General features: G+C 48.9%; 2 protein-coding genes across 4 annotated transcripts in view; one reads left to right on the forward strand and one right to left on the reverse strand.

The window, feature by feature from the left end:
- The window catches only part of abca1b (ATP-binding cassette, sub-family A (ABC1), member 1B), a 45,996-nt gene extending 36,703 nt beyond the window's left edge, over positions 1–9,293 (reverse strand). For both annotated transcript variants that reach the window (XM_072395107.1, XM_072395106.1), the window contains exons 1-3: positions 9,218–9,293; positions 4,818–4,928; positions 3,714–3,807 (exon numbers count right to left, since the gene is read on the reverse strand). In XM_072395107.1, the coding sequence (XP_072251208.1) occupies positions 3,714–3,807; positions 4,818–4,883 (160 nt within the window). In that variant the 5' untranslated portion in view covers positions 4,884–4,928; positions 9,218–9,293. The remainder of the gene's footprint in view (positions 1–3,713; positions 3,808–4,817; positions 4,929–9,217) is intronic.
- A 9,044-nt stretch (positions 9,294–18,337) lies between these two features.
- Positions 18,338–24,909, forward strand: part of slc44a1b (solute carrier family 44 member 1b) — a 50,295-nt gene continuing 43,723 nt past the window's right edge. For both annotated transcript variants that reach the window (XM_072395110.1, XM_072395112.1), the window contains exon 1: positions 18,338–18,642. In XM_072395110.1, the coding sequence (XP_072251211.1) occupies positions 18,586–18,642 (57 nt within the window). In that variant the 5' untranslated portion in view covers positions 18,338–18,585. The remainder of the gene's footprint in view (positions 18,643–24,909) is intronic.

Here is a 24,909-nt window from a genome sequence, read left to right on the forward strand (position 1 = left end):
TTTATCTATAATTGCATATAACTGATTATTAATGAGTTTAGAGTGGAGCCAAAGGTAATTTATTCCCTGAGTTACGCTGAGAGCTGCAGCTCCATCCGTCTGAATGACAGAAATCTTCAGCAGCTGGGGGAGTACTGAGCACTAGATTAAAATATAATTCTGTTCCTCTCAGTGTTCAGCGAATATCAGAAAGTTACAGTTTAGTTTTCTGCTGTGATGGTAAATTTTATGTCTCAGGACTGACAGACGCTCCGATCCACATTCATTTGTATCACCCAGACACGCTAATTGTTTTAAACTATTTACCTCTTAATTAACACTCAGACAAGATAATTGTTTTAACCTCCTGTTTCTTAATTATCATCAAGACTGCATCCTGCCCCCCCCCCTGCAGATGTGATTACACACCTAAAGAACAAAGCCCCCCCTCCTCAGGTATAAATGCTCTGTATTTCTTTTGTTTGGATCTCTTCATGCTGCTGAATGCTGTGGACTGACTGATCTTTTTCCTTACAACGAAGAATAAAAACTTAGCCGGCCGGCAGAAAAAGTAAGTTTGTCTATTTCATTGCTCATCAGAGGTATTAGGAAGGAAGCGATTAAAAACCTCCATGACACTGGTTAACTTCATTCATGAAGAATTGAAGTCCAGGTTCATCTTCTGTAAAACCAAAAAGCAACAAAACAAACGGACTTCGTTCCATCAACGGTTCCAAGTGAATAAACTGGGCGGAGTCACCAGAGGGGGCAGTACAGGCTACTGTAACGGCTGTAATTCAGCAGAAGAAGGAGCTGTTGCAACAGGAAACAAACCTGGAAAAGGAAAAAACAGCTACTGTGGTGGACAGCCACAAGAACAAAATGGAGAGAGTTCTTCTTCAGGAAGTACTTCCATCTCTGGGAAAATGTGAGCTGGTCCAACTCTTATCTGAACCAGCAGGTCCAGCAGGGAAACCCGTCCATCCCTGCCCAGCTCCTCCAGGGGGGTCCAGAGGTGTTCCCAGGCCTGATGGGATGTATAATCCCTCCAGTGGGTTCTGGTTCTGACCCGGGGCCTCCTCCCAGGAGGCATCCTAACCAGAGGAACCGCCTCAGCTGACTCCTTTATATGTGGAGGAGCAGCGGCTCGACTCCGAGCTCCTCCCCCCGGATGGTGGAGCTCCTCCCCTCTGGATGGTAGAGCTCCTCCCCCCGGATGGTGGAGCCCCGCCCCCCTCTGAAGGAACTCATTTCAGCCGCTTGTATCCAGGACCTCCTTCTTTGGGTCAGAACCCAGATCTGTGAGCTCAGGTGAGGGTTGGAACAAAGATGGAGCAGGAACCTGAAAGCTTCTCCTTCCGGCTCAGCTTCACCAAACGGACCGGAGCAGCGCCCTCATTACTGCTGACGAAGCCCCGATCCGTCTGTCCATCTCTGATCCAACTCACCATCACTCAGAACCAGGTCCAGAGATGCTGAAACTGCTCCAGCTGAGGCAGAGACTCAGCCCGACCCGGAGGTTCAGAACCAGAACCAGAGATGCTGAAACTGCTCCAGCTGAGGCAGAGACTCAGCCCGACCCGGAGGATCAGAACCAGGTCCAGAGATGCTGAAACTGCTCCAGCTGAGGCAGAGACTCAGCCCGACCCGGAGGGTCCAGAACCACGGCCTCAGATCTGAAGGAGCTGCTTCACACTCAGCTGTGAACTGAAGGCCTGAAGAAGCCAACAGAACCACATCATCTGCAGAAAGCAGAGATGTGACCCGGAGGTTCAGAACCAGTCACTGAGTTTAGACCAGAAACAGCTGGTGAGTCATGTGGTTTTAACCAGTTTCTTCCTGATGTCTTAGATCAGGTCTCCTAAACAGACAAAGAACACCTGAAAAGAAGGAAACTGTTGAGAGTCAGTGAAAGTTTTTCTGTTCCTTTGGCTCCTCGCTGCTTCTAAATGTGATCAAACACGGTTAAAGAAAGAAACCGGCCCAATCCGACATGGAGCAGAAGAAGCAGGATGATGGTCTTTAAACATGCAAACTGCTCCTCCTGCTTACCATGTCCAGGTTTACCCATTCAGGGTCACCTGGGCGGGGCTGCTGCCCCCAGGTGACCCCCTGCAGGGTTCAGCAGGTGTGGGAGGAGGGATCAGACCGAACAAACAGAGCTGATACACAGCCCAGCAGCTTCTGAGATGAATGAACGGGAGGAGCTGAGCTTCAGTGGAGCATCAGATGAGCTGTTTGCACCCTGAAGGGTTAAAAGTCCCATTGCCTTCGTGTAAAACTGATCTTAAAGTATCAGGTGAAGTAATCTCTGGGCTGGAACTTTCTCTGAGCAGCGGCGGGTTTCAACACGCTGCTCACATGCTGCATGAATCACTGCAGAAACATTCCTCCAACCGCAGCAGAACCGAGAGCTCCCAGCTTCTGCTTTCAAGGGGAAACAGGAAGATGAACTAAGAGTTCAGTGTCTGATGGAGCCGTCTGGGCACATGTGGTGGAGGAGAGGACGGAGCTGAGCTGCTTCCTCACAAACAGACTCCCTCCTCAGCTCTGTTTCTGTTTCATCTCATAATGAGCTGCTGTCGGCCCTCATTTCTGTCAGCTGCTCATGAGGAGGAAACAGGCCGAGTTCACAGAGGAAGAAGATGGATGGGCAGCAGAAACACCTGAGATCAGACAGCTGCTCATGAGGAGGAAACAGGCCGAGTTCACAGAGGAAGAAGATGGATGGGCAGCAGAAACACCTGAGATCAGACGGCTGCTCATGAGGAGGAAACAGGCCGAGTTCAGAGAGGAAGAAGATGGATGGGCAGCAGAAACACCTGAGATCAGACGGCTGCTCATGAGGAGGAAACAGGCCGAGTTCACAGAGGAAGAATGAGGAGGAAACAGGCCGAGTTCACAGAGGAAGAATGAGGAGGAAACAGGCCGAGTTCAGAGAGGAAGAAGATGGATGGGCAGCAGAAACACCTGAGATCAGACGGCTGCTCTCCCCCGCAGGACCAAACCCAGTCTGCTCCACACACCTTTCCCCTCCAGAGCAGAGGCTCATTGATCCACTGCTGCTCCGCCTCCGGGGTCCAGGTGAAACGGGCTCAGGGAGCACCCAGCCCCTGCTGGTGGGTTCTTATCTGAACATTACTGTGTGGCGTTCACGGCCCACAGAAGCTGAACTGTGGTTTCACAACTCTGTCGATGCTGGATGGAACCGTGTGGATGAAGACGTTACAGCCGAGCGGTAAAGAGCCATAAATGTCTCTGATTAGCAACACGAGGAGCTTCAGCACCTTAAAGGTGAAGTCCTGCAGCAGCTGACTGCGCCTCAGATCTGATTCTGATCGGATTCTGATGATCAATCAGCTCCAGGAATCAATACGACCCGAGAACAAACTGAACGCTCGACTCCGTAAAGGTCTGAGAGAGCCTGGACATCCCAGCATGCACCTGGCTAACTCCAACACTCCCGAACACCACCTGAGACCCAGTGATGTCACTGGGCCTGTGATGCTGTTTCCATGGCAACCACATGACATCACCGCTGCCACACACACACACACACACACACACACACACACACACAGACACACACACACAGACACACACACACACACACAGACACACACACACACACACACACACACACACACACACACACACACACACACACAGACACACACACACACACACACACACACACACACACACACACACACACACACACAGGTGGAACTCACACTCATGCTGCTCGTATGGAGGATAGTTCAGCCGCACCGCGATGAGGATGAAGAAGATGAAGAGAGGCCAGAGGATCTCCACCAGCAGCTGGAGCTGAAACACACAAGGACACATGATCTGAGACACGTCTGTGAGGGTTTAACCCGGTTTAACCCGGTTTAACCCTGACCCTGCACCACAGACACAGAGCAGCTGCTATCACCTGAGGAGAACCTCACCTGAGGAGAACCTCACCTGAGGAGAACCTCACCTGAGGAGAACCTCACCTGAGGAGAACCTCGCGGTTCACCTCACCTGAGGAGAACCTCACCTGAGGAGAACCTCACGGTTCACTTCACCTGAAGGAGAACCTCACCTGAGGAGAACCTCACCTGAGGAGAACCTCACCTGAGGAGAACCTCACCTGAGGAGAACCTCACCTGAGGAGAACCTCACGGTTCACTTCACCTGAGGAGAAGCAGCTCCTTCAGCGACACTTTTCATGTTGTTTCATGATAAAAACTCAGCTTTAACTCAGTGTTAAACAGCTGTTCAGCAGCCAGACTCAGAGGTTAAGGACAGAACAAACTGAGCAGTTTCAGAAGATGCTCCTCAGCTGAATATGTGAGATACAGCGACCTCAGGGAGAAAGGAGACTTCTTTGGCTCAGAGGAGGTCAGGTTAACCACCTCTGCTGCGTCTGCCACTGCAGCAGCTCAGAATCTGATCGATCAGCTGATTGATCGGACTAATGACAGCAGAGCAGCTCTTCATCTTCATCATTAGAAGTGAATCATACTAAATGATCCACCAGCAGCATCACATTAACGTGATCAAACAGTCCGATCGACTGATTGGAAGCAGAAAAAGATCAATACTGAGCAGAAGTTCTGCTGCTGGAGTTCACCTGAAACATTAAACCATGAGACACACACAGAAAGCAAAGGTATTGATCCGCCTTCCACACCCTCCAGAACTGACCCTGGACTAAAACAGTACACCTCAGGTTCTGCCTGAGGCCCAACGGGTCAGAACACAGATCAGACCGAACCTGAGACTGAGCTCAGCCGCGTGCTTTCAGGCAGGCCCAAGGCCGATTGATTCTGGCAGGAAGTGATACTGACCGTCTGGCGTCGTCTGTAGGTGAAGTTCTTCCACAGCAGCAGGCCCAGCTGAGTGGAGACGGACATGTCTGCAGCCGTCGCTGTGCACGAATGATCTCAGCGCCGCTCGCTCTGCGTTAAACACACACAGCTTCAGACCGGGCTCAAAGGTGTCGGGTCAAAGGTGCGCTGATACTGCTGATCTCACACAGAGTTATCAGATCACTCAGCGTCAGCACTGATCAATCAACACACTCACAGCCTTACTCTGCACAAACACACCAATCAGCTGCCTGCAGCCCGCTGACTCCGCCCACTCAAGGCGGGACTGTCGGGGACACGGTTTTACAACTTTTCAACCAAGCAGTTCTGGTTCAGAGACACTTCTGCTTCTTCAGGTGCTTCTGGACCAAAGAACCTTTTCATAGTTCTTCCTTTTTCTCCAGTTCGTAGTGAACGGAGGAAAAATGTAGTTCCCTGAACTCCGTCTGTAGTTCCCTGAACTCCGTCTGTTGGCTCTTCAGTAGTTCCCTGAACTCCGTCTGTAGTTCCCTGAACTCCGTCTGTAGTTCCTCATCCTGTAGTTCCCTGAACTCCGTCTGTTGGCTCCTCTGTAGTTCCCTGAACTCCGTCCGTTGGCTCTTCAGTAGTTCCCTGAACTCCGTCCGTTGGCTCTTCAGTAGTTCCCTGAACTCCGTCTGTTGGCTCTTCAGTAGTTCCCTGAACTCCGTCTGTTGGCTCTTCAGTAGTTCCCTGAACTCCGTCCGTTGGCTCTTCCGTAGTTCCCTGAACTCCGTCCGTTGGCTCTTCCGTAGTTCCCTGAACTCCGTCTGTTGGCTCTTCAGTAGTTCCCTGAACTCCGTCTGTTGGGTCTTCAGTAGTTCCCTGAACTCCGTCTGTTGGCTCCTCTGTAGTTCCCTGAACTCCGTCTGTTGGCTCTTCAGTAGTTCCCTGAACTCCGTCCGTTGGCTCTTCAGTAGTTCCCTGAACTCCGTCTGTTGGCTCCTCTGTAGTTCCCTGAACTCCGTCTGTTGGCTCTTCAGTAGTTCCCTGAACTCCGTCCGTTGGCTCTTCAGTAGTTCCCTGAACTCCGTCTGTAGTTCCCTGAACTCCGTCTGTTGGCTCTTCAGTAGTTCCCTGAACTCCGTCTGTTGGCTCTTCAGTAGTTCCCTGAACTCCGTCTGTTGGCTCTTCAGTAGTTCCCTGAACTCCGTCTGTTGGCTCTTCAGTAGTTCCCTGAACTCCGTCCGTTGGCTCTTCCGTAGTTCCCTGAACTCCGTCTGTTGGCTCTTCAGTAGTTCCCTGAACTCCGTCTGTTGGCTCTTCAGTAGTTCCCTGAACTCCGTCCGTTGGCTCTTCAGTAGTTCCCTGAACTCCGTCTGTTGGCTCTTCCGTAGTTCCCTGAACTCCGTCTGTTGGCTCTTCCGTAGTTCCCTGAACTCCGTCTGTTGGCTCTTCCGTAGTTCCCTGAACTCCGTCTGTTGGCTCTTCAGTAGTTCCCTGAACTCCGTCTGTTGGCTCTTCAGTAGTTCCCTGAACTCCGTCTGTTGGCTCTTCTGTAGTTCCCTGAACTCCGTCTGTAGTTCCCTGAACTCCGTCTGTTGGCTCTTCAGTAGTTCCCTGAACTCCGTCTGTTGGCTCTTCTGTAGTTCCCTGAACTCCGTCCGTTGGCTCTTCCGTAGTTCCCTGAACTCCGTCTGTAGTTCCCTGAACTCCGTCTGTAGTTCCCTGAACTCCGTCTGTTGGCTCTTCCGTAGTTCCCTGAACTCCGTCCGTTGGCTCTTCAGTAGTTCCCTGAACTCCGTCCGTTGGCTCTTCAGTAGTTCCCTGAACTCCGTCTGTTGGCTCTTCCGTAGTTCCCTGAACTCCGTCTGTTGGGTCTTCAGTAGTTCCCTGAACTCCGTCTGTAGTTCCCTGAACTCCGTCTGTTGGCTCTTCCGTAGTTCCCTGAACTCCGTCTGTTGGCTCTTCTGTAGTTCCCTGAACTCCGTCTGTAGTTCCCTGAACTCCGTCTGTTGGCTCTTCAGTAGTTCCCTGAACTCCGTCTGTTGGCTCTTCTGTAGTTCCCTGAACTCCGTCCGTTGGCTCTTCCGTAGTTCCCTGAACTCCGTCTGTAGTTCCCTGAACTCCGTCTGTAGTTCCCTGAACTCCGTCTGTTGGCTCTTCCGTAGTTCCCTGAACTCCGTCCGTTGGCTCTTCAGTAGTTCCCTGAACTCCGTCCGTTGGCTCTTCAGTAGTTCCCTGAACTCCGTCCGTTGGCTCTTCAGTAGTTCCCTGAACTCCGTCTGTTGGGTCTTCAGTAGTTCCCTGAACTCCGTCTGTAGTTCCCTGAACTCCGTCTGTTGGCTCTTCAGTAGTTCCCTGAACTCCGTCCGTTGGCTCTTCAGTAGTTCCCTGAACTCCGTCCGTTGGCTCTTCTGTAGTTCCCTGAACTCCGTCTGTTGGCCCTTCAGTAGTTCCCTGAACTCCGTCTGTTGGCTCTTCTGTAGTTCCCTGAACTCCGTCTGTTGGCTCTTCTGTAGTTCCCTGAACTCCGTCTGTTGGCCCTTCAGTAGTTCCCTGAACTCCGTCTGTTGGCCCTTCAGTAGTTCCCTGAACTCCGTCTGTTGGCCCTTCAGTAGTTCCCTGAACTCATTCTGTAGTTCCTCATCCTGTAGTTCCCACTTCAGAGCAGAAACACTCCTTCTGTGATGTAACTTTACTGTGATTGGCTGAAAAAAGCTGAATACAGCCAGCAGGTGGCGACCATCTAAAACCCGTCACATTCCTCTGGTTTTAATTCAAAATGTTTCATACGAACATCAGAGAGATCGATCAACAGGAGAAAGAGACGCTTTGACGGTTTTTACATTCATACATTTTACACAAACAAACTCTAAAATCACCAGCGGACCCATCCTGAGCCACCTTCAGGTCCTGAGACCAGAACCTGATGAAGCTGCAGGATTCTGAACATTTGGGTCCAGCTTCAGTCTCGGTCTGAAATCTGGCAGCAGCTCTCAGATTCTCCCAGAAGCTGGCTGGTGGATCCGGTTCTGAGAGCAGCCAGAAGAGTCCAGCTCCAGAAGAACCTGAGACTTGAGCTGGGATGTGAACCCGGTTTGATTTGGGCCAGGGGGGGGCTGTGTGTCACCATGACAACAGAGACTCTCCGCCACACATTGAACATCTGATGTGATCAATACAGCAACCATGTGACCGGAGACCTGTGCGTGTGTGTATGTGCGCGCGCGTGGGGAAGGGTCTCCTGAGCGAATTTACATGTGTGGAGCCCATCCCCCCCCCACCTCATTTACATTCACTCTGATCAAAAAGCTGCAGCTCTGTGTGATGGTGAAGATGATAGATACCGAGACTGAATTTTAAACTGATCAATGACTGAACCGCTTTCTTCCAACCAGCAGGACCCAGCAGGACCCAGCAGGACCCAGCAGGACCCAGCAGGACCCAGCAGGACCCAGCAGGCCTCCGCCGGGTCAGCGGCCGAACCGTGGAGCGCCACCTCTGACGCACCAATACTTTTCTTTCATTTCTCTGTAATCAAGCTGAAAACTCCCATAAAGCACGAACCTCAGCGCGTGTCCGCCCGCAGACTCTCTTAAAGCTCCTGTCTGCGCGCAGTTCATCTCAGAGAAGTTCGAACTGAGAAGCCGAACCCGAACCTGAACCTAACGGAGTCTGACAAAGTTCCGGCGGCGGAAAAACTGCAACAATCAACTCAGAACAGGTTTAAAACGCCTGTTCCCACAGAGACAGACCCAAACGGAGTAAAAGGCGCACTCAGAACCACTCAGACCCATTCGGAACACACTCAGACCCATTCAGACCCCCTCAGACCCATTCGGAACACACTTAGACCCACTCAGACCCATTCGGACCCACTCAGACCCGTTCGGAACACACTTAGACCCACTCAGACCCGTTCGGAACACACTTAGACCCACTCAGACCCGTTCGGAACACACTTAGACCCATTCAGACCCCCTCAGACCCATTCGGAACACACTTAGACCCACTCAGACCCACTCAGACCCGTTCGGAACACACTTAGACCCACTCAGACCCGTTCGGAACACACTTAGACCCATTCAGACCCCCTCAGACCCATTCGGAACACACTTAGACCCATTCGGAACACACTTAGACCCACTCAGACCCATTCGGACCCACTCAGACCCGTTCGGAACACACTTAGACCCACTCAGACCCGTTCGGAACACACTTAGACCCATTCAGACCCCCTCAGACCCATTCGGAACACACTTAGACCCATTCGGAACACACTCAGACCCGTTCAGACCCATTCAGACCCCCTCAGACCCGTTCGGAACACACTTAGACCCACTCAGACCCACTCAGACCCACTCAGACCCGTTCGGACCCACTCAGACCCGTTCGGAACACACTCGGGCGGCAGTCACCGGTCTCAGGATTCAGTCGCGCCTCCGTCGGGTCTCCGCTCCTCCCAGCAGCAGCATCTGCTTCTCACTGAGCTGCAGCCGCCGGACTTAAAGCTGAATTCACTGCAGTCAGTTACCGACAATCATCACCACGCTGCTTCCGGTGAACACTTTCACAATACAAGACCTCTCTGTGGCGTCAAGGAACAAATGTAGGAGGCAGCAGAGCAAGTAATGCCTGACATGTGAAAGTATATCAGTGACTGGGGGGGGGGGCAGAGCAGGGTATAACTCACAGTTAGTAATGAGCCTCAGAGAGCCACGACAGACAGACATTTAGCAGAAGCATATCACAGATCTCCATAATCCAGCACTGGAAAAACAAGTCGTTTTTACATTGAAAGAAAAACATCTTATTTTGAAATAAAAACCCAGTTTCTTCACAAGTTTCTCTAAATGCAGCTTGAAAGTGAGGGACTCATCAATTAAGACACCCAAGCATTTATACTGGTGAACCACCTCTATTTCACTTCCCTGGAGGGTGTGGGGGGGGGGGGGGGGGGGGGGGGGGGGGGGGGGGCATCTGGGGCCTCTTCCTAGAATCAGAGAATAAGCTGGGTCTGGTCAGCACTGAGGACAAGTTTCAGCTGAAGTAGAACAACAACAGCAGCTTTCTGCAGGGATTCATCGGCCTGAAGAATCCGCAGCAGCAAATAACCGCCATCAGCATCTGTGGCTTCTACCCAGATCCCTGAGATAAACCTGTTGGGTAACATTATCACAACTGAGTGCTATTACTAAGAGGGTTGGTGAAGCTGCTCGCTGGAGTCTAAAGTTGCACAGCGGCGTTTCCTGTCAGGTGCAACAGAAACGCACCACCTTCAGTGCAGCTGTGGGGCTTTTTCCTCAAACCAGACAGATATTTCAATAAAACGCTGTAAAATACCTCCAAGAACCCTGGCCAGCACTAAGAAGTTCAATATTGATCCATTATTAGTTCAAATGGTTGAGTCGCCTCCTTTTGATAAAGGGAATTTAAAGGGATTAAAGGTTCGGGCCAAAGGTTCTGCTACAAAATCAGCTGCCAGTTCCAGGAAATAAGGATCCATTCAACTGGGTCCAGAGGATTTTCTGGGACCTTTATGGACTTCTCGAGCAGAGAAGGGTCCAACATTGAAAGGCTGACCACCATTGGAAGGTCGTGGGGGGGTCAGATCCCACAGAGTCGAATAGAGAGGCGGAAAATACCTCAAACAATCCAAAACTCATTCTGTCATAGACTGAGATATGTAACATGTGGAAGCTTCAGTGCTTTCTGTGGATTATTAAGGTTCTCAGACCTGAATAAATATGCTCAGATTTGTCTTAAAGAAGCACATTTGTTTCTCAGTTGTCTGAGAACAAGCCAGAACCTGTTTCCTTGGCTTGGCCCAAGACAGGTTATGCTCATAAATATTTTCTGCCAGCTCTGGAGAGAACCAGGGTTTTACCCCAAATTTCCTAAAGGCATCAGTAAAGAACGTCCAATCAGGGATCAGACCTGCTTTTTCACCATGATGGGCTGGCTCATTAAAAAGTGAACACAGTGGTCCCTGAAGTCATCTCAGAAAGCACCCAAAGAGGAGAATTTATCAGGAGCTTTTGTCCAAATTAAATCAGTCGAGGTGGAGTTCTTAATGTGAAAGTAATAGAGTCTCAAAAGGATTTAAAATCATCAGAAACTGGTATAAGACAATCCCACAAGTTCAATTCAATTCAAATTCAATTCAATTCAATTCAATTCAATTCAATTAAATCCAAATTCAATTCAATTCAATTCAATTCAATTCAATTCAATTCAATCTTTATTAACCCTTTTAATCATGCAGTCTTTATTTTATCCAGTTGCAACTGGAGTTGATTTCTTCTGATTTTTTCAGATGTCGCTCTTATAAACAACTAATTTTCATAAATTTAAACACATTTGAATCTGTTCTCAACCTTAAAGTCACTCTGGTTTGATAGGAGAAACGATGGAGATGAATCAGTCATTCCCATTAGGAGCCTGTGCTCAGCTGGAATAAGTCCTGCCTCAGGTTACTGCAAACATGGATGGATTCAGCCACAACTCAAACAAAGACACATCATCACATCTCCTCGTTCTAAAGGTCAAACAGGCTGTTTCTAAAGAAGAAGAACGCCTCCTCTGACTCCCTGTCAGCTCAAACCAGTCATGGTTGCACTCCTTTAATCAATAAATCTTTTAATCAATGTGTACATAACGTTTCTCGGTCAAATTCACACCAAAAGTACGACCAAACGTGGTCAGCAGGACCCTGAACACATGGAGAGAGACGGGAAACATGGGCAGACAGAAGGGGACCGACCACAGAAAAGGCCGTCCGATGCGGGGCTCGAACCGGCGCCGGGGGCCAGAGCTGCAGCCTGGGGGGCCTGCAGAACCCACCACCCAAACCCCTCGCTGTTTGTTTCCATGTAGCTCTGAGGCGTTTCCACCATCATCATCATCATCCTCACTCTAGCGCTGAGGTAAAGATGACGTCACTCCGGGCCGTGTTTGGCGGCAGCTTGTAAACACACCTGGGTCCAGTTTCTGCTGACTGAATGATCAGAGGCAGCTCAGTAACATCTGTCCGCGTGTTCGGAACATTTCCTGCTGTCTGAACAGCTCGGGCTTTTACTCTGAAGGAGCGCTCTTCTGGCTCATTTCCGGTCCTGCTGAGCGGAACTTGACGGATCCGCGGGGTTACTGCCGGTCACCGAGCAGCGGAGTCCAGAGCGTCACAACAGAAGAGTTTCTTCAGGTGGGAAGTTTTACAAAGTGACACGGTGAACAACAAGAGAACCCCCCCCCCCGCTGATATGACCTCCTTCATCCTCCCTTTCATCCGGTTCATGTCTGATTCTTAACGGGTTTCACTCCTGTCTGAACAGCTCTGGGTGAGTAAAGTTGGGCTGCGGTGATTGGACCGAGCTGCAGGTCGGAATAATAGCGACCAATGAGCAACGAGCACAGCTTTAAGTCTGAGGTGACTTCCGGTCCTGTCCCTCTGTGACCCGTTCAGGTGCAGGGTTCTGTTACATCTAACAGAGCACTTTGCTCTCAGGCTGCAGGTTTCCTTGTGGTTCCCAGAGTTTCTAAAAGCAGAATGGGAGGCAGAGCCTTCAGTTATCAGGCCCCTAAAAGCAGAATGGGAGGCAGAGCCTTCAGTTATCAGGCCCCTAAAAGCAGAATGGGAGGCAGAGCCTTCAGTTATCAGGCCCCTAAAAGCAGAATGGGAGGCAGAGCCTTCAGTTATCAGGCCCCTAAAAGCAGAATGGGAGGCAGAGCCTTCAGTTATCAGGCCCCTAAAAGCAGAATGGGAGGCAGAGCCTTCAGTTATCAGGCCCCTAAAAGCAGAATGGGAGGCAGAGCCTTCAGTTATCAGGCCGCTAAAAGCAGAATGGGAGGCAGAGCCTTCAGTTATCAGGCCCCTAAAAGCAGAATGGGAGGCAGAGCCTTCAGTTATCAGGCCCCTAAAAGCAGAATGGGAGGCAGAGCCTTCAGTTATCAGGCCCCTAAAAGCAGAATGGGAGGCAGAGCCTTCAGTTATCAGGGCCCTAAAAGCAGAATGGGAGGCAGAGCCTTCAGTTATCAGGGCCCTAAAAGCAGAATGGGAGGCAGAGCCTTCAGTTATCAGGCCCCTAAAAGCAGAATGGGAGGCAGAGCCTTCAGTTATCAGGCCCCTAAAAGCAGAATGGGAGGCAGAGCCTTCAGTTATCAGGCCCCTAAAAGCAGAATGGGAGGCAGAGCCTTCAGTTATCAGGCCCCTAAAAGCTGAATGGGAGGCAGAGCCTTCAGTTATCAGGCCCCTAAAAGCAGAATGGGAGGCAGAGCCTTCAGTTATCAGGCCCCTAAAAGCAGAATGGGAAGCAGAGCCTTCAGTTATCAGGCCCCTAAAAGCAGAATGGGAGGCAGAGCCTTCAGTTATCAGGCCCCTAAAAGCAGAATGGGAGGCAGAGCCTTCAGTTATCAGGCCCCTAAAAGGAGAATGGGAGGCAGAGCCTTCAGTTATCAGGCCCCTAAAAGCAGAATGGGAGGCAGAGCCTTCAGTTATCAGGCCCCTAAAAGCAGAATGGGAGGCAGAGCCTTCAGTTATCAGGCCCCTAAAAGCAGAATGGGAGGCAGAGCCTTCAGTTATCAGGCCCCTCTCTGTGGAACCAGCTGCCAGTTTGGCTTCAGGAAGCAGACACCCTCTCTACCTTTAAGATCAGGCTGAAACTTTCCTTTCTGATAAAGCTGATAGTTAGGGATGGCTCAGGTGAGCCTGAAACATCCCATAGTTCTGCTGCTATAGGCCCAGCCTGCTGGGGGAGCTCATCTGTCACACCTTTCCTCACTTTGCTCTCTTTTTCTTCCTGGTTCTGGTTCTGCCAGAGGTTTCTTCCTGGTTCTGCCAGAGGTTTCTTCCTGGTTCTGGTTCTGCCAGAGGTTTCTTCCTGGTTCTGGTTCTGCCAGAGGTTTCTCAGGACGGGAGATTGGACTGAAGACCAGTTTCGGTCCAATCTGTTGGTTTCCTTAGCTAGGATATTAATTTTTTTGAATTAGCTCTATATGAATTAATTGGATTATGATTACAATGAATTGAATTCCAATTGGCTTGAATTGGACTATATTACTTAAGTGCCTTGAGATGACAAATGTTGTAATCTGGCGCTATATAAATAAAGTTGAATTGAATTGAATCACAGCATCCTGACAGAACTGCAGCTCATCTGGTGGTCACCAGGACAGTTCACCTGTGGCAGGACAGTGTCCTTTAAAAACATCTTACGTAAGATTTGCACATTTATTTAGTTCATTAGTTCTGTAGGAGCTTCGTGTTCTGATGGAGCTCCTCATGGTACCTGCTCCAGTTTTAACTCTTTGGTGCGGCCCAGAAATGAGTGGATGGGTCATTCTGAGGGAACCCTGCGGTTCTGGGTCTCTAACGGGCTCCGAGTCGAACTCAGCAGGAAGTACTGATGGAAGTTTGCTGGAAACGTTCACAGCTTGAACTGCTCTGAAATGTGAGATTTGAGTTGTTGTAGAAAAGGAAATATCCGCAGAATGTTCTTCATCAGCTGCTCTGATGGCGTGAGTCTCTGAAGGGTGAGAGCAGATTTATTTAATCACGTTAGACTGAGGGACCTGGTGCCAGGATCAGGATTCAGTTTACGCTTGGTTCACAGAACTCACAGAGCAGAGTAAATAAAGTGTTGAACCAACATAACTTTGCTCCATAGTTTAATGTGAAGAAGGAAGAAGGAGTTTTACACTTCAGACGCCCTGATATATGCTCCCAGGAGCAGGAAGAAGGAGTTTTACACTTCAGACGCCCTGATATATGCTCCCAGGAGCAGGAAGAAGGAGTTTTACACTTCAGACGCCCTGATATCTGCTCCCAGGAGCAGGAAGAAGGAGTTTTACACTTCAGACGCCCTGATATCTGCTCCCAGGAGCAGGAAGAAGGAGTTTTACACTTCAGACGCCCTGATATATGCTCCCAGGAGCAGGAAGAAGGAGTTTTACACTTCAGACGCCCTGATATCTGCTCCCAGGAACAGGAAGAAGGAGTTTTACACTTCAGACGCCCTGATATATGCTCCCAGGAACAGGAAGAAGGAGTTTTACACTTCAGACGCCCTGATATATGCTCCCAGGAGCAGGAAGAAGGAGTTTTACACTTCAGACGCCCTGATATATGCTCCCAGGAACAGGAAGAAGGAGTTTTACACTTCAGACGCCCTGATATATGCTCCCAGGAACAGGAAGAAGGAGTTTTACACCTCAGACGCCCTGATATATGCTCCCAGGAACAGGAAGAAGGAGTTTTACACTTCAGACGCCCTGATATATGCTCCCAGGAACAGGAAGAAGGAGTTTTACACTTCAGACGCCCTGATATATGCTCCCAGGAACAGGAAGAAGGAGTTTTACACTTCAGACGCCCTGATATATGCTCCCAGGAGCAGGAAGAAGGAGTTTTACACTTCAGACGCCCTGATATATGCTCCCAGGAACAGGAAGAAGGAGTTTTACACTTCAGACGCCCTGATATCTGCTCCCAGGAACAGGAAGAAGGAGTTTTACACTTCAGACGCCCTGATATATGCTCCCAGGAGCAGGAAGAAGGAGTTTTACACTTCAGACGCCCTGATATATGCTCCCAGGAACAGGAAGAAGGAGTTTTACACTTCAGACGCCCTGATATATGCTCCCAGGAGCAGGAAGAAGGAGTTTTACACTTCAGACGCCCTGATATATGCTCCCAGGAGCAGGAAGAAGGAGTTTTACACTTCAGACGCCCTGATATATGCTCCCAGGAGCAGGAAGAAGGAGTTTTACACTTCAGACGCCCTGATATATGCTCCCAGGAGCAGGAAGAAGGAGTTTTACACTTCAGACGCCCTGATATATGCTCCCAGGAGCAGGAAGAAGGAGTTTTACACTTCAGATGCCCTGATATATGCTCCCAGGAGCAGGAAGAAGGAGTTTTACACTTCAGACGCCCTGATATATGCTCCCAGGAACAGGAAGAAGGAGTTTTACACTTCAGACGCCCTGATATATGCTCCCAGGAGCAGGAAGAAGGAGTTTTACACTTCAGACGCCCTGATATATGCTCCCAGGAGCAGGAAGAAGGAGTTTTACACTTCAGACGCCCTGATATATGCTCCCAGGAACAGGAAGAAGGAGTTTTACACTTCAGACGCCCTGATATATGCTCCCAGGAACAGGAAGAAGGAGTTTTACCGAATATGGAAGCTTTAAATTCCCTCTTTAATAAACAATGAACCTCCACAGATTGTGAAGCGTTCTGTTGTCGCCTGAACAGATGCTGATGGTAAGCGTGAGACCGCCCTCTGCTGGTCACTCACAGTACTGCTGCTGCTCCACCAGAGCATCTTCGTGCTGATGATGTGTTTCCTCTGTTCAGGTTCTGCAGCCTCGGGGGGGGGGGGGGGGGGATTTATTTAGTGAGGAATTTATTGACTGTATTATAGCTCCTGTACAAGCTTCATGTGCCAAAGGACTAACTCAGATCCACGCAGGATAACAGCTGATGTGGAGCCTCACACTGCAGACCTGGCTGACACACTTCCCTGGATGTGTCCAAATCCAACTGGATGCAGATTACTTGGTGCACACTTACATCATGCTGTTGGGATGGCAAACCCAAACATGAGTGTACAGATAAGGATGAAGGACACAGCAGCGAGGCAAACAACCTCCAGCCCTCCCCCCACACCAGACCCTTTACTCCACATCACCCAAGGTCTCCAAAGGATGTCTCTATCCCAGCCAGGACTCCAGCCACCACCATCGACCAGGAAATACAGGGCACCCCCCCATCTTAAATCACCTGTCCTGGCAGAGCAGGGAACCCCCTCCTCTTACATCATCTATCCTGGCAAAGCAGGGAACCCCCTCCTCTTACATCATCTGTCCTGGCAAAGCAGGGAACCCCCTCCTCTTACATCACCTGTCCTGGCAGAGCAGGGAACCCCCTCCTCTTACATCATCTGTCCTGGCAAAGCAGGGAACCCCCTCCTCTTACATCATCTGTCCTGGCAAAGCAGGGAACCCCCTCCTCTTACATCACCTGTCCTGGCAGAGCAGGGAACCCCCTCCTCTTACATCATCTGTCCTGGCAAAGCAGGGAACCCCCTCCTCTTACATCATCTGTCCTGGCAAAGCGGGGAACCCCCTCCTCTTACATCACCTGTCCTGGCAGAGCAGGGAACCCCCTCCTCTTACATCATCTGTCCTGGCAAAGCAGGGAACCCCCTCCTCTTACATCACCTGTCCTGGCAGAGCGGGGAACCCCCTCCACTTACATCACCTGTCCTGGCAGAGCGGGGAACCCCCTCCACTTACATCATCTGTCCTGGCAGAGCAGGGAACCCCCTCCTCTTACATCATCTGTCCTGGCAGAGCAGGGAACCCCCTCCTCTTATATCTGTCCTGGCAGAGCAGGGAACCCCCTCCTCTTACATCATCTGTCCTGGCAGAGCAGGGAACCCCCTCCTCTTACATCATCTGTCCTGGCAGAGCAGGGAACCCCCTCCTCTTACATCATCTGTCCTGGCAGAGCAGGGAACCCCCTCCTCTTATATCTGTCCTGGCAGAGCGGGGAACCCCCTCCTCTTACATCATCTGTCCTGGCAGAGCGGGGAACCCCCTCCTCTTACATCATCTGTCCTGGCAGAGCGGGGAACCCCCTCCTCTTACATCATCTGTCCTGGCAGAGCAGGGAACCCCCTCCTCTTACATCATCTGTCCTGGCAGAGCAGGGAACCCCCTCCTCTAACCCCCTCCTCTTATATCTGTCCTGGCAGAGCAGAGCACAGGGGGATGTGCAGGATGTTCAAGGAGCAGCAGCAGAGTTCAGAACAAAGATAACATGCCATGATGCATTCAGGGTCCCTGCTATAGTAACTTACTCCTGACAGCTGGGACCCAGCAGGATTCCTGTATTAGTAAAAGAAGGAATGGAAAACAGTCAACTTGCTGGGTGAATCTATCTAACGGTGCCACGTTCAACTCAGAATACAACAGAGACCAGAGTAAACTCCACAAAGCTCTACTTAACATTAGATCTCTGTCCAATAAGTCACTGTTAGTTAATGACTTCATCATTTTATTTTAACATTCACATGGATAATATGACAGATGGTAAAGCCAAAGAGTTTCTTCTGTGCTGGACATGTTTTTATATTCTTTTACATATTTTTAATGCTTCTCCCACTCACTGCTGCAAAGCTTTTATTTAATGTGAAGCACTTTGAACTGTTTTGTACATGAAATAAATCAATTTGATTTGATTTTGTTCATCTTCTGGAAGCAACCAGCAGGAGGCGCTGCAGCACAGAGAGACGATGATGTGAGAAAATCCACTTCCTGTTTAACTAACTCTGCAGTTTCATTACATTTCACTGACTTACAGGTCCTCATAAAACACACTCGCACACACACAGACACACACACGTGCACACTCACGTGTACACACACACACACACTCACGTGCACACACACACACTCACGTGCACACTCACGTGCACACACAGTGTTCAGCCTGGTACAACAGTCAACAATAACACAAAAGCTTCTCTGTCCTCTGCTGCCTGATCAGACCCACATCCCTGCTGTCCTCAGTCTGACAGCAGCACCAGAACTCTGCAGAACTCTGCTGAACCCAGCAGGACCAGAACTCTGCTGAACCCAGCAGGACCAGAACTCTGCAGAACTCTGCTGAACCCAGCAGGACCAGAACTCTGCAGAACTCTGCTGAACCCAGCAGGACCAGAACTCTGCTGAACCCACCAGGACCAGAACTCTGCTGAACCCAGCAGGACCCGGCAGGAACATGGACCCGAAGCGGCTCTCTTCAGGCTCTCAGCAGCAGGTTCGGCTCCGGAAAAAGGTGAGAAGACAGAAGTTTAACGTCTGAGTCTGTGGTTCTTTTTCTGATTTTAAATTTTTAAACTTACTTTGAGGAGTTTGAGCTGAAGTTCGTCAGAACAGAAATACTCCGGATAAATAATCCAGGCTGTTGGACTCACTCACAGAATCAGGGAAGGTTCTCTGAGTCATTCTGGAAGGTGATGACTTGCTGCTTTTCTTCTGCTTTTCTTCTAAACTTCTAAACTTCTCAGCCTGATGAAACCTGCTCTCAGTCCTGTTCACTTTCTTTCTGGTTGCTGCTGTTTGTCGCTACAAACTCATGAAGAAAATCTGGACAAAACCAGGTCCGACGGCTGCATGTTAGCGATCTGACTGGGTCAGATTTCCTTTGGTTCTGATTAGATTCTGTTTTCTTGTTCTCAGTGTTTTGGAGTTCTGGATCTGAATCAGGATTTATTCTGTTCTTAATGAGCCTTTTTGTTTCCAGTCTCTCTTTATGATCGGTCTTAGTTCTGTTCTTGCTTTAGTTTCATATTTATCTGATGTCGTCTCAGTCTGGTTCTGACTCTGGTTCTGACTCAGTCCCGATCTCGGTTCAGTTTCTGCTTTATTCTGGCTCAGTTTCCCAGACTCACCAGAATTTGTTCTCAGTCCGGTTTCATTCTGTTTTTTATTGCTGGAGTTTGTGCAGTTTTATTTTGAAAGTCAGCTTCCGGTTATATCCTGTCACTATTTAACCTCCTGAGTTTTCTTTGAGCTCATCCTTGGTTTCAGTCTGGTTCTGTCTTCTTCTTGTTCAAGTTTTGGATCTTGTTCATTGGGAGTTTTCTGGAGTTCCTGCTGCGTAATGCTTTTTTTTAGTGAGCTGGTGACCTCTGACCTTTTAGCTGGAAGACTGATGCTTCTGATCCAAATGTGATATGAGCACTGAAGGAATGAATATTTACAGGTTTGTCTCAGCAGGTGTCCAGGTGAGACATTACATTCAAACCTGAAATATCATGAAATTACTGAGTAAATAAGTGCAGAACTTCAGTTTAAGCTGTTTGTTTTGGCAGATTAACTCTAAAGCTGATCTCACTTCAGGACATTAATGATAAAAAATGATCAAACAACTGTTTTCCAGACTTATTTGCTACATAAAAATGTCGACAATTGGTTCTGTTGGTTTGGCCACAAGTGCTTCTTTAACAGAAAGAGGGCAGGTTGGAGGTTTTAGTCTGCCAGCTGTCAGGGTTCCAGACTCATGAAAGGCCAGAAGAACTGTCCTCTGCATCCATCCATCCATCCATCCATCCATCCATCCATCCATCCATCCATCCATTTATCCATCCATCCATCATCCATCATCCATCCATCCATCATCCATCCATCCATCCATCATCCATCCATCCATCATCCATCCATCCATCCATCCATCCATCCATCCATCCATCATCCATCCATCATCCATCCATCCATCCATCATCCATCCATCCATCCATCCATCCATCATCCATCCATCCATCCATCATCCATCCATCCATCCATCCATCCATCATCTATCCATCCATCCATCCATCATCCATCCATCCATCCATCATCCATCCATCCACCCATCATCCATCCATCCACCCATCATCCATCCATCCATCATCCATCCATCCACCCATCATCCATCCATCCATCCATCCATCATCCATCCATCCATCCATCATCCATCCACCCATCATCCATCCACCCATCATCCATCCATCCATCCATCATCCATCCACCCATCATCCATCCATCCATCCATCATCCATCCACCCATCATCCATCCACCCATCATCCATCCATCCATCCATCATCCATCCATTTATCCATCCATCCATCCATCATCCATCCATCCATCATCCATCCATCCACCCATCATCCATCCATCCATCATCCATCCATCCATCCATCCATCATCCATCCATCCATCCATCCATCATCCATCCATCCATCCATCCATCCATCCATCCATCCATCCATCCATCCATCATCCATCCATCCACCCATCATCCATCCATCCATCCATCCATCATCCATCCATCCATCCATCCATCATCCATCCATCCATCCATCATCCATCCATCCATCCATCCATCCATCATCCATCCATCCATCCATCCATCATCCATCCATCCATCCATCATCCATCCATCCACCCATCATCCATCCATCCACCCATCATCCATCCATCCATCCATCATCCATCCATCCATCATCCATCCATCCACCCATCATCCATCCATCCATCCATCCATCATCCATCCATCCATCCATCATCCATCCACCCATCATCCATCCACCCATCATCCATCCATCCATCCATCATCCATCCATCCACCCATCATCCATCCATCCACCCATCATCCATCCATCCATCCATCATCCATCCATCATCCATCCATCCATCCATCATCCATCCATCCATCATCCATCCATCCACCCATCATCCATCCATCCATCCATCCATCCATCATCCATCCATCCATCCATCCATCATCCATCCATCCATCCATCATCCATCCATCCACCCATCATCCATCCATCCACCCATCATCCATCCATCCATCCATCATCCATCCATCCATCATCCATCCATCCACCCATCATCCATCCATCCATCCATCCATCATCCATCCATCCATCCATCATCCATCCACCCATCATCCATCCACCCATCATCCATCCATCCATCCATCATCCATCCATCCACCCATCATCCATCCATCCACCCATCATCCATCCATCCATCCATCCATCCATCCATCCATCCATCATCCATCCATCCATCCATCATCCATCCATCCACCCATCATCCATCCATCCATCCATCATGCATCCATCCATCCATCATCCATCCATCCATCCGTCATCCATCCATCATCCATCCATCCATCCATCATCCATCCATCCATCCATCATCAATCATCCATCCATCCATATATCCATCCACCATCCATCCATCCATCATCCATCCATCCACCCATCATCCATCCATCCATCCATCCATCCATCCATATATCCATCCATCCATCCATTTATCCATCCATTTATCCATCATCCATCCATCCATCCATCCATCCATCCATCATCCATCCATCCATCCATCATCAATCATCCATCCATCCATATATCCATCCACCATCCATCCATCCATCATCCATCCATCCACCCATCATCCATCCATCCATCCATCCATCCATATATCCATCCATCCATCCATTTATCCATCCATCATCCATCATCCATCCATCCATCCATCCATCCATCCAATCCATCCATTTATCCATCCATCCATCATCCATCCATCCATCCATCCACCCATCATCCATCCATCCATCCATCCATCATCCATCCATCCATCCATCATCCATCATCCATCATCCATCCATCCATCCATCCATCATCCATCCACCATCCATCCATCCATCCATCATCAATCATCCATCCATCCATCCATCCATCCATCCATCCATATATCCATCCATCCATCCATCCATCATCCATCATCCATCCATCCATCCATCCATCCATCCATCCATCCATCCACCATCCATCCATCATCCATCCACCATCCATCCATCCATCCATCCATCCATCCATCATCAATCATCCATCCATCCATCCATCCATCATCCACCCATCCATCCATCCACCCATCCATCCATCCACCCATCCATCCACCCATCCATCCATCCATCCATCCATCCATCCATCCATCCATCCATCCACCATCCATCCATCCATCATCCATCATCCATCCATCCATCCATCCATCATCCATCCACCATCCATCCATCCATCCATCATCAATCATCCATCCATCCATCCATCCATCCATCCATATATACATCCATCCATCCATCCATCATCCATCATCCATCCATCCATCCATCCATATATCCATCCATCCATCCATCCATCATCAATCATCCATCCATCCATCCATCCATCATCCATCATCCACCCATCCATCCATCCACCCATCCATCCATCCATCCATCCATCCATCCATCCATCCATCCATCCATCCATCCATCCATCCATCCATCCATCCATCCATCCATCCATCCATCCATCCATCCATCTTCTTTTTATCCGAGGTCGGGTTTCTGAGACAACAGACAAATCCAGACATCCTTCTACCCAGCGATACTCTCCAGCTTGTCCTGGATCCACTTCACAGTCAGCTGTGAACTGAAGGTCAGGTCTTCAAGAAGCCAACAGAACCACATCATCTGCAAAAAGCAGAGATGTAACCCTGATGTTCCAAACCAGACGCCCTCCTCCCACCGACCGCACCTCCAGATCCTGTCCATGAAAACCACAAACAGGACCGGTGACGAGGGGCAGCCCTGCTGGAGTCCAACACCGTAAACCAGAACCTCTTTGGACCACGAATGAGGACCCAGCTCTGACTGTGTTATCCAGGGACTGGATAGGGACAACGGGGACTCTGGTACCCGGTACTCCTGCAGCCCCCCCGCAGAATCCCTCACAGAACACGGTTGTGTTCAATAAAAGTAAATCAATTATATATCAAATATAACGCAACAAAGGGTTTACGGAGTTTTCAGTTTGACTTTAGAAGTGGAAATAGTTGGGTGACATTTGGTTTATTCTACGAGGAGATCAGAAATGTGTTGTGGATCCATGTTATTGATCAATTTGTAAACCAGCAGCACTTTAAATTCTGCTCTGCAGGTAACTGGTAACCAGTATAAAGATCTATCTGAGAACTGGACTGATGTGCTCAGTTTTCCTGGTTCTGAATGAGCTGAAACTGTCTTTGGAGTCTTTTTGGGAAGACCAGAGAAGGAGGAGTCGAGTCTGCTGGAGATGAAAGCATGGAGGAGCTTCTCTAAGTCTTGTCTGGACCTAAGATCTTAATAAAGAAGCTAAACAAGCTGATTTGGTTCTAGCTTTGATGTGGCTCAATTCAGGTTCTGACTCAAGTAAAAGTTCAAGATTTCAGTGCTGAGTTTTTGTCCCGATACCTCTGAAATCAAGCTGGGCAGCAGCCTTTATTCTTTCTTTTTTGTTGCCAAATACAATTATTTCTGTCTTGTCTTTATTTAATTGAAGGAAATTTTAGAAGTAAAAACTATTTACTTGTTTCGAGCAGCAAAAGAGTGACTCTAATGGACCAGAGTCAGTTGGTGAGAGGCCAAAGTATATCTGTGGTACGCAGCATTGTTGTTATGTATAAGCTGACCCAGAGGAAGCGTGGTCCAAGAATCAATCCCTGAGGAACTCCACGTGTTCTGGTGATGAGCTCAGATTTATGCTCAACCAAGGAAACAAAATGGCTTTGAGATACGATTCCAGCCATCTGAGAACTGTACCTGATACCTAACCAGGTTCACCGGACTGTCAAGAAGAATTTCCTGCCTCACAATATCTGACACCAATATCCCACCAATACAACCACTGATGGCAGCTGGAACCATAAAATTAATTTAAAAATGAATCAGTGTTACCCACAAAAAGCGTTTAAACATGTAAAAACAAAACAACTGTCAGTAAACAGCTTTTCAGAGACTCGTGTAGCTCAGAAACATTAAAAATGTGGTTACATTTCTTCAGACTGAAGTTTAAAATATGTTTACTGAACAGATTTTACTAATATCTAAAATCCTGTTTCTCGGGCAGAAAAAGAGAAATTTAAGAAAAATTTTCATTTCATTTTCAGAAAAATGAGTTTAATTTGCTCACCAGGAATTCTCAAAGGGTGAATATCACAGTGAGGAGCTGTGAATGTTAGCAGGAGTTAGCCTCTATAGAAGATGGATGGATGGGTAACAGTCAGAGCTGTGGACTAATGTTCCTGTGCCCTGTCTGAACCCTGGTTCCACAGACAGCAGGGGGGGTAAACTGGGAGTGACACTTTGTGCTGATCTGCTGTCCTCAAACCTTCGAGCTGCTCTTAACAAATACAACAAGGAAACTGTGAGATGTGGAAAGTCTGAGCTCCCTGCAGCTCTCTGACAAACATGTTTGTTTCAGTCTGACTGAAAGGAAACAGTGTGACAGATCCAAGTTCAGGTTCTGTGGGTCTGACCTGTTCACCTGCGCCCTCACGCCCTATATGTACATATAAACCCATGAGCATGTGGGTTCTATTCTAGTTCTATTCTGCAGACACATGTCGGGCAGAATGCACAGGTCCCCTGCTGTGTGTGTGGTCTGAACTGTACGGTGACTGGTGGAGACTGTAAACACTGAGCTCTGTGTTGATGAAGAGGCCAAACAAAGACGGGACTTCTTTAAACAC

The sequence above is a fragment of the Leuresthes tenuis genome, unplaced genomic scaffold (assembly GCF_036924035.1).
Source record: "Leuresthes tenuis unplaced genomic scaffold, fLeuTen1.0.hap1 SCAF_11, whole genome shotgun sequence".
NCBI classification, from domain to species: Eukaryota; Metazoa; Chordata; class Actinopteri; order Atheriniformes; family Atherinopsidae; genus Leuresthes; species Leuresthes tenuis.